Here is a 10,948-nt window from a genome sequence, read left to right as displayed (position 1 = left end):
TAACATGACTGACGAGACGTTTCGGGCTTTTTGTCGTTTATGGCACGATATATTGGAGAAGGAATCGGGATGCTCATGTCGTTTCTCGTCAGCTCGCTTTCCGAGAAACGAGGGGACTATTTGTATACAGGTAAAAATCGGGCTCATGATACACCCCGGCCTCCATTAGGGTAAAACGAGCTCAAACATGATCGCGAAGGATCGAGATCGAAGTATAGGTCTCATCGAGTCAGAATCCGAGGGAACATTGTCTGCCTTCGAAAATATCGGGGTCATGAGTCGAGATCGATCCAAATCCTAGAAGACTTCGGGTAATCGAACACGACCAACAGAAGGCCGTAATATCCGTGACCGGCCGAATATCACGGCGTGGATGTCGGCACATATAGATGAAGAACCAGCAATCAGTTAAACAGAAGATTTTTTTACCTTTTATAAGAGTTGTACTTAGAGTAGGATTCCCTACTATATAAAGAGGGGTCTGATAATTCAGTAGGCACACTGTAACACGCATTCCAAAGCAATATACTACTATTTTCATTGTTATTGTAAGTTTTTTCTCTCGTTTGAATTTACTGTATCTTTAATTGTTCATTCTTACTCAATTTATCATTTTGTATCAAATTAATCCGTATATTTTTAAAATCACTTACAAATTTAATTGTTATCCGACGTGGAGGGTAAACATAAAAATAAAACTTTCCCGGTTGTCGCATTAAAAATCTGACTTGTTTCCTTCTCAATCCTTTTCCACTTATTTTCTGTTTTATTTTTTATGTGTTCTCGTCTTTTTGTTTGGCTCTTAAGCACAGAGAAAGGAATATCCAGTCATTTTCATGCGTATAATGGTAAGTAATATTTACGAGTAATAAATAAAAAAACACGGAATGAACTTTGTGAAAATGGAATTGATGGAATCGTTTACAATGTGGAGCAATGTGAGCCTAACAGAAGCTGGTACGTTGGTACTTTATTCCTTTTTTCTTCTTCTTTTCAATTTAACAATCTTATCTACTCTACTTAATGAAATATTTTAATGTCAAACTCTATAATTTCAAAAGTGAACTTATAAATAATACAAAAGCCACTATTAGAGGTATAAATTGAATAACCCTCGACGGTTGATTACTAGCCGAGCTCCCTGTAGCCAAACTTGCTAACCAAGATCCATCCGCTAACATTGCCTGACCCATCGCCCCTGACCCTGATTCGGAACCTGGAAGTGACCCGGATTCTGATCCAGTCTCTGACCCTGATTCAGTATCTGGAAGTGACCCGGATCCTGACTCACTACCTGACCCATCCGTCGACCCGTCTGATGTTGAGGATTTTTTGCTGCAAGAAAAGAAGAAAATTCATTAGATCTTTTAACCTCGGTAAAGGTCATGTTCAAGTATATTATTTTTTTTCCTGAACTATTAATGTATTTCATAATGCATTAAAATTTTATACACCTTCTACATTTTACTACTAATTGTAAAATGGTATCTACGCTCTTTTCTTTTTGACTTTAATGAAAATATACATTGGCAATACATAAAATTTCAGATTAAGTTGATTTCCTATATAGAACATGATTAATTACCTTGAATTGAATTATAATTTTGCTATTATGATTTGTTAAATTGTATTAATGATATAAAAGATTTTATAATATCGATGATTATAACTTGATTTTACTTACCTTGGTAGAGAGGGACAAAATGTGATGATGTAATTGGCATTAGAACATGTGAATGTACTTGTGGCATCGTCGTACGCGTAGCTATAGGATTTGGGACACGCCGACTTGAACATCTGCGAGTACACCGACGGCGAGCACGTCGCCGGCGAAGCATAAGCACCTTCACAACAGTATTGTGGAGTCCTGAAAGCATCACAGGCGCTTCTACAAGCGCCGCCGTCCTCCACCCTCAACTCCGTCGGACATTTTTGGTTCAAGTCCACGTTGCAACCCGTTGATGCACATGGACCCGACCCGCCACTCACTTCCACCATCATGGGCAAGTTGTACCCGTCCACTAAGCTCACATCATAGAAATCCTGCGAACCAGACCCGAGTGTGAATTCGGCTAATGTCGCCGGAGGTGTGGCTCCTCCGCCGTTGCACTCCATTTGGCCGGAGCCGCAGTCGGCTGTGGCACATGTACCGCTTCCCGAGTCGTCGAAGTTGCAGCCGGTTCGGCCCCAGAAACGACCGGACCAGCCGGTCGGTGCTTGAAATGAACGAGAACTGCCTTTGGTAAGCTCGAAACCAGTACTGTCCAGTTTTGGAGTGCCCAAAATTCCAGGCCACACAGTTTTGTCACACTTGTTCACAAATGTAAACGTAGCCCCCAATATACCTACATAAGAAAATGGAAAAACATGAACCAAATGAAAGACCAATAAAAATGTGAAAATTCTTAATAATCCTTTGAATAAAGATTGATTTTTTACCAAGAAATGGTGAAACACTGTTTTTAGTGCCCATACATGTAATACGAATCCAAGTAAAAGAAATTCAGAAATGTCTATTACAGACAAATTAAATAAGGTAAAGTATGAGCATTCCTTCATTACCTTCACAGAAGATGAGCACAATAAGGCTATGAATTATCAACGCACTGGAGATAGCCATGAGGATTTTAATTGGTAACTATATTTCTAGTAGTATAACTAATTTACTGATAAATTTGCAACTTAATTTGGAGAATTAACGAAGAGCCAATGGTGATAGTGGTGTCCTTGTTGGTGGGATATAAGTAGTACGTAATAATTGGAGATAATGAGAAATGGTGGAGTAATTAGATAGAAATGCAGAAGAAAGAACAGGAATGACCACCGATGAAATTACTACACCAAGGCCATAACGAATTGTAAGTTGAAGCTACGGGGCCTGGCAATATGAATTGGGAAATTAAGGAGGGTAGGTGGTTGTATGAAATGACTCAAATGAGGGTGTGTAGGAAGGAATCTTTGAAAGATAAGAAATGGAGTTGTATATATATATATAAACAACAAAAGTAGGGGTATTGGTCGATGGTGCGTGGTGGGGAACACTTTGCCTTCCCCTTCCCTTTTCACCAATTGAATGCATTTAACTGACATGGTAAATTGTGTATATATACTGTTGCAAATACCAAAATTAATTAGCTAAAAAGTTTACTACGGAATATCAAAAGAAGCATGATTAAACAAAGTGTATCATATTGTAGTTATATACTGTGAAATGAAGGTTTTGACATTTGAAAGGAACGGATGGATGAGAATTACAGACTAGTTTTGTTGGTAGACAAAGCAATAGCCTATTGTGAGTTATCTAGATGTGGATGCCTATCCCCTTCATTTATTTATTTATTTGTTTCCTTTTTCATTCGTTTAATATAAAACGTGGCTGAAAATCTAGTTCGTGAATTTAATATTTCTACTAAGAGAGGCTCATAGCAAATACATTTTCCGTCTAGTTTTGCAATGAGGTCTCCACCTTTTATGATGCACTAACTTATTTGAACAAACGAACATCCTATTCAATAGTCGCACCTGTAAATTGTTTACATTTTGCAGTTTGCAATAATGTCATTAAGTCCTTAAAATTAAAACATGTCAGCGTACTGAAGACCAAATTATGAACTATATGTCCTCAAAGAGATAACAGTACTTAAGATCATGACTAAGTGTAGCACGAGCAATACATTCTTTTTGTGGATGCTAGCCAAATTACTATAGCTTTCTATTAACGGCATTACTACAATTGCGTTGAAGGGGTTACTTTTGTCCAATATGAAAAAGGGAACTGGACGGGACACAGAGAAAATGATAGGTGACCTTCCCCCAATTACAGTGTGTGCAACTTCTAGGCTTGTAAAGTAACTCCATTATGGTGTTTGAATTGTAGAAATCCTATATGACATTTCCTCAAGAAATTCCTGTTTGGGAAAAGGGATACATAACTTTTGATTTTAGACATCAACACGGCGATAAAATAAGATACGTAAAAAAAGAGACCATTACTAGAGATAGGATCCCAAACGACAGGAACTTAAAACACTTCCAACTGCCGGGAAAGGCAGAAAAACAGCGACAATCTAGCTCTAGGGAAAAAATTCAATCCTTTTTAGTGCCGTGATTACATAGTCCCAAATTCGTAATCCTAGCTTAGTAGACGTATAAAATTATTGAAAAAGAGACTTTTTTTTTTATAAATTTTTAATACTACATCTTGTCTCAAATGTTAGTCCTTATGGCAAAATGATTTTGTTCCAAGATATTTGAGTTGTTAGAAAAATATATAATCATATATTATGTGTTTTTTCTTCAAATAAATCCTCACTGATCTAGTTAAGTTATTGAGTATTAATCAATGAGATATTTAAAATATAGAATAGTTTAGAAGAACACTTTATCATATAAGTATTTTTTTGAAACGGTGCGAAAAAACATTCACTGAACGCATTTCAAGATACATGAAGTGAGGCTGAGATAGTACGGACATGTGAAAAGAGATGCTCATATGTTCTAGTAAGGAGGTGTGAAAGGTTTACTATGGTGGGTCTGAGAAGAGGTAAGATAGACCTAAGGAAGTATTGTGAGAGGTGATTAGGCAGGATATGTCACAACTTCAGCTTACCGAGAACATGATCCTTGATAAGAGGAATGGAGATCGAGCATTTGGGTAGTGTATGGGTCGAAATCCGCCTCAGTACTTGGGATTAAGCAGTATCGAGAAAGGAGTCGGCCGAGGTCGACCAGGAGATGACAAAGTCCGTGGTCGAGATGCGGAAGATGGTCGATGACAAGTGCCGTAAACAGAGATATAACGGCTAGTTTATTAGGGTAGGATATTAAAGAGAATATTCTATTAGATATTCTCTGTACCTGTACTATTAGGGTTTATTTGGGGTATGTCCCATATAAGTAGGAAAAAAGAAAATGAATAGGGGCATGTGATATTCATTGTGATGAGAGCAGACTTTACAAAATATTCTCTCCCTCTTGAAAAGATACAAAGAACACCTTTTTATCAAGATTCTTGTTTACATTATCGTGCACTTTTCCATCATATCCGAGAAGATTTCGAATGTTCTAAGATCTGTCTGTCACTCATTATTGTCAGAAGGAATAATCACCTAACTCATTATTTATTGGGTGAATCACTCCTCCTATTTACTCAAATGTCATTTATTGCTATTTATTAGCAACCCTTCTTCCATTATTGCTTATATTTTATGACTATTTAATGCTCATTATTTATTGGCCCCTGCTAGATCTGTCCTACCTCACACACGCTTTCAAAACTCGCATCTAGAGATATTATCATTAACTAGGCTTAACCCATTATTACATAAATATAATAGCTGTAGCCGAAAATTATATTTTTTGGTCAAACAATTTGACGTCGTCTGTGGGGATTATCTAGTTAAATTTTTAGTTTCTTCTAGATCTACAACGGGCACTGGTTACTAACGTAAAAAAACAAGAGCGAGATCATTTTCTCTCTGCATACATAGATCTAATATGGTAGGAAACAGAGAAGAAAGAATGAGAATAATGAGTGACTTCCCAACCAATCTCATGAACATAATCAATGAGAGCTCTGAAGCAGTGGACGAGGGCATAACGCCCAATGCCTCTCCCAGGCGAGGTGGATAACCCCCTCCCCACGGAAGCATCACAAAGTCTCTTGGCAAGGAAGCCTCCACATCTATGGCGGAGGAGGCGCCACCAGCAATAAAAAAGCTCTTAGAGGCCTGGCTAACTGACACGCTAACCAGCATCCTCCATAAGCCCGCTCGGGATACGGCTACAGATAACGCAAGGAGTCATGTTGTACCACTAGCGGACGAGAAGCATGGTCAGCTCCCCTCTCCTCCAACGGCAGGTACTACTTACAATGTCGTTAATAATGCATGTGACGACACTCTCACTGCCATTTTGAAAAGAATGAAGGAAATGAAAAATGAGAACAAAACGTTTCGAGATCAAATGAGAGAACACAAATAGAGGGTTGATAAGATACCGTGCGCCCCTAAGCTCTTGCCGAAGAGAGATGCCGGAGGGTTTGTCGAGCCGCCATACAGTGATGATGTCGCCCCACATGCCATACCAAAGACCTTTAAGATGCCGCCTTATCTGAAAATATATGATGGCACGACCGACCCCGAAGATCATGCAACTCACTACGTCACCGCCGTGAAAGGCAATGATCTCGCCAAGGAACAAATATCCTCTATCTTGTTCAAAAAGTTCGGTGAGACCCTCATGGGAGGAGTGTTAACTTGGTACTCACAACTGCCTGCACGCTCTATTGAAAACTTCAAAGAAATGGATGATAAGTTCGTAACGGACCATGCTAGATTCAAAAAGGCAAAGGCGAGAGTAAACGACATATTTGCTATTAAATAGTCTCCGGGAGAAGGATTGATGGATTTCCTCGCCTGGTTCAACCGAGTGAGAATGACCTTGCCAAATGTATCAAAAGGGATGGCGGTCGCAGCTTTTCAAAATGGACTGAGCAGAAACGGTTCGAGGGCGACAAGAAAGCTACTGAGTCGACTTATGAAGTACCCCCCAACCACTTGGGATGAGATACACAACGCATATTATGTCGAAGTCCGAGCGGACGAGGATGACCTCAATGGGCCCACCCATCGACTGACCCCACCGCAAGAAAAATCTAGGAAAGATAGAAGAAATGATATCAGAAGAGACCTCACAGCCTCGCGACCCAATCGGGAACGACATCTACCATATGTCAGAACCGCCATTATGTCCTCATCTCGCCACGAAGAAGGCCCACCCCGATAAAAAATAGGGACTCACCGGAACGAGAGAGGTATACCCCTTTTATTATTTGCTCACAATTTTTGTGTGTCACCTCCAGAAATAGTCTGCGCCTTGGAGAAGCTCGGACCGAAGGTGAAGTGGCCATAAAAGATGAGGTCAGACCCGAATACCAAAAAATCAGATGCCCTATGCTAGTTCCATCAAGAGCGAGGACACAAAACCTAAGATTGTATCGCCCTATGATAGGAGGTCGTAAACATGCTACGACAGGGACACCTCAAAGAGTTGTTGAGCGACCAGGGAAGGACTAACTTTGCCAGAGGACGTGATCAACATCAAGGACCGTCGAAACCACCCTCGCCAACCTGTTCCATCCACATGATCATCGGGGGAGGCGACGATGCTTCCATCAACAGTGTGAAGTTCACCACAACCCACAAGCTCAAACGATCGATCACCCACGAACGGTATGATGAACTCGAAGAAAGTATCATCTTCGATAAGTCAGATACTAATAGTTTGGTTCTCCCTCACTATGACACTCTTGTTATCACTTTACGAATTTTAGATACCGATGTGAGGCGCATTATGGTAGACGATAGGAATGGTGCATACATTATCCACCCTCGAGTGCTTACACAAATAAAACTCGAGGATAAGATAGTGTCGCGCTGTATCACACTAACGAGTTTTAACAATGCAGTTGAGCGAACATCCGGTGAGATCACACTCCCCGTCCTGGCCGGTGGCGTCACGCTGGAAACCACGTTCTATATCATGGACCAAGACACAGCTTATAACGCCATAATATGGCGATAATTGATACACACCATGAGATCCATCCCCTCCAGCTTGTACCAAGTCATCAAATTTCCAACTTCATGAGGGATAATCAGTATACGAGGGGAACAATGTACATCCCAGGAATGCTACCGCATCGCCTTAGACTGTACATCCACCCAACAAACAAATGACAAAGAAAAAGAGGCATACCAATCAACCGGGTCGAGGCCGATATGTGATGACAGCAAGGACATCATCAGAGACCCCGATACAGTCGAAGCTGCAGACTTTAGGAACCGAGTAAGTTTCGTCAATTCTTAACTGCTAACGCAGACTTGTTTGCTTTCATCCATGTAGATATGCCAGGTATCCCAAAAGAGATCCCAACATACAAATTGAACGTTGATCCATTCCACCCCCCGGTGAGGCAGGTTAGGCGTAAGTTTAACTCCGAAATTAATGATACAGTACGCGAAGAGGTGGAAAAGTTGTTGGAGAATGGCTATGTCAGGGAGTCGAAATACCCCCAATGGGTCGCCAACGTAGTCATTGTGAAAAGAAAGTACGGCAAATGGCGGATGTGCATAGATTTCACTGACCTGAACAAAGCATGCCCCGAGGATTCATTTTCACTACCCCATATCGACCACTCATCGATGCAATGGCCGGGCATGAACTGCTAAGCTTTTTGGACGCCTACTCAGGCTATAATCAAATCCTCATGGAGGAAGTGGGTCAGGAAAAAACCACCTTCATCACTCATCAGGGGACGTACTCCTACAGGGTCATGCCCTTCGGTCTGAAAAATGTGGGGGCGACTTATCAAAGGTTGGTGACGAGGATTTTCAAAGACCAACTCGAAAAAACGATGAAAGTTTCTATAGATGATATGTTAGTCAAATCCAAAAGGAAAGAAGATCACATCGACTACTTGAGAGAAGCCTTCGGCATACTTAGGCAATACGGAATGAAACTGAACCCCTAAAAATGTGCATTCGGCGTGGCCTCAGGAAAATTCTTAGGTTTCCTAGTGTCGCAGCGTGGTATCGATGTCAATCCTGACCAAATCAAGGCCATCGAATGGATACCAGAGCACCCGACCACCAAAAAATAGGTTCAGAGATTGACTGATTGTATTGCTGCCCTTTCAAGATTCATTTCGTGATCATCTGATAGGTGCCATAAATTCTTCAGCATTCTCAAAAAGGATAACGGCCTCCAATGGACCCTTGAGTGCGCCCAAGCCCTTAAGGCGTTAAAGGATTACTTGTCATTGCCACCATTGCTTTCAAAACCAGAACAGAGGCAACACCTCCCCGTCTATCTCGCCGTGTCCAAAGTAGCTGTGAGCGCGGTCCTGGTCCAATAAAATAAAAGTACACAGTCTCCCATCTATTACATTAGCAAAACACTAGTCGACGCCGAGACTAGATACCCCCACCTCGAAAAACTGGCTCTGATATGTATCTTCACGAAGGTTTAGACAATATTTCCAATGCCACTCCGTCTCGGCTGTCACGACTTTCCCTCTAAGAATTATTTTGCATAAACCCGAGCTATCGGGCAGGTTGGCCAAATGGGCCATCAAATTGAGCGAGCACGATATCACATATCGGCCGCGAACAACAATAAAGTCACAAGTCCTTGCAGACTTCGTCTCCGACTTTAGCGCAAAAATAATGCTTGAAGTCGAAAAAGAAGCCATCCATGCTTCTCCCCAAACGCAAGACCTTTGGGTCCTGTATAGTGACGGCTCGTCTAACGCGTCAGGGTCCGGGCTGGGACTCGTACTCTAAGTCCCAACAGGCGAAGTGATTCGCTAGTCCATAAGGTGCCGGGACATGACTAACAACGAGGTCAAGTATGAGGCCATAATTGCAGGATTAAGACTAGCACTCAAATACAGAGTGAAGCAGCTAAGACTGCGTTGTGATTCCAACTCGTGGTCAACCAAGTCACATGGACTTTCCAAATCAAGGAACAAAGGTTACAGAAGTACCAGACCGAAATCTGCAAACTACTACTCGAGTTCGACGAGTGCCAACTCGACCAGATCCCCCGAGCACAGAATACTGAGGCGGACAACCTCACCAAATTAGTCCCAGCCACCAAAAACATTACAATTGGAGACAGAAGCGTAGTCTATCTTTTCAACTAAACAATAGACCTAATCGAGGTAAGAACCATAAACTTGACTTGGGACTGGTGCAACCGTATTGTTACATACTTGCAGGACAGAATATCCCTAGTTGATAAAAAAAGCCAAGAAATTGCGGATGAAAGCAGCAAGGTACAACATCATTCACAACGACTTGTACAAGAGGACGTACGGTGGCACTCTGGCGAAATGCCCGGGCCCAAATAAGACACGGCGCATCCTTGAGGAAGTACACGAAAGCCACTTTGGAGCTCAATCCGGCAATCGTGCTTTGGATAGATGCCTCATACGGGCAGGAGATTACTGGCCCACCATGAAAAAGGAGGCCGCGGATTTCGTGAAAAAATACGAGTAATGCTAGAAGTATGCCCCAATGATTCACCAAGCAGGCGAACACCTGCACTCAGTGACTTCCCCTTGGCCGTTCATCAAATGGGGAATGGATATCGTGGGCCCCCTCCTAGCAGGATGAGGTAGCGTACGATTTCTTTTGGTCTTAACTGGCTATTTCTCCAAATGGGTAGAAGTAGGAGCATTCGCCCAAATACGTGAACATGAGTTGATCACCTTTATATGGAGAAACATCATATGTCGATTCGGCCCCCCCAAGGAGATCAGCTGCGACAACGGACCCTAATTCATAGGAAAGAAAGTCGCTGAGTTTTTTGAGAAATGACATATCAAAAGAATACTCTCAACGCCATACCAACCAGCGGGCAATGGACAAGTGGAATCCTCTAACAAATTGATACTGAACATCATGAAGAAGAAACTCGATGACGCCAAAGGGTTATGGCCGAAAATATTACCAGAAGTACTTTGGGCCTACCGAACAACGCTAAAGACGAGCACAGGAGAGATGCCTTACTCATTGGTCTATGGGACTGATGCAGTAATACCGGTCGAAGTCGGGGAGCCCAGCCTAAGATACTCCTACGAAAGCGGACCCAGCGATGATAAAAGCAGAAGGAAGGAGCTCGACGAAGAGATATGGCCTACATAAGGATGATCGCCCCAAAAGCAACAAGCAGAACACTATTATAACAAAAAGGCAAAGATCGGGCCACTCAAAGTCAATGACTACGTGCTTAAAACTAAAACTCAAGCGAGCAAAGACCCACGAGAAGGTAAACTAGGAACCAATTGGGACGGCCGGTACAAAATCACGGCAACAACAAGCAAGGGGTCATTCCAACTGGAAACAATGGAAGGAAAGCTACTACTAAACAACTGGAACATTTC

General features: G+C 42.0%; 1 protein-coding gene across 1 annotated transcript; it reads right to left on the bottom strand.

Annotated features, from left to right (window-relative positions):
• Positions 1 to 888: 888 nt before the first annotated feature.
• Positions 889 to 2,960, bottom strand: LOC104101881 (thaumatin-like protein 1). The gene is made up of 3 exons (XM_009609419.4): positions 2,563 to 2,960; positions 1,685 to 2,345; positions 889 to 1,335 (listed from the first exon to the last, which is right to left on the bottom strand). The coding sequence occupies exons 1-3, from the start codon at positions 2,618 to 2,620 to the stop codon at positions 1,047 to 1,049; spliced, it is 1,008 nt and encodes a 335-aa protein (XP_009607714.1). The 5' UTR covers positions 2,621 to 2,960; the 3' UTR covers positions 889 to 1,046.
• Between the last annotated feature and the right edge of the window lie 7,988 nt (positions 2,961 to 10,948).

Source organism: Nicotiana tomentosiformis, chromosome 2 (genome assembly GCF_000390325.3).
Source record: "Nicotiana tomentosiformis chromosome 2, ASM39032v3, whole genome shotgun sequence".
Lineage (NCBI taxonomy): Eukaryota > Viridiplantae > Streptophyta > Magnoliopsida > Solanales > Solanaceae > Nicotiana > Nicotiana tomentosiformis.
This window is presented reverse-complemented; position numbering and strand designations above follow the sequence as displayed.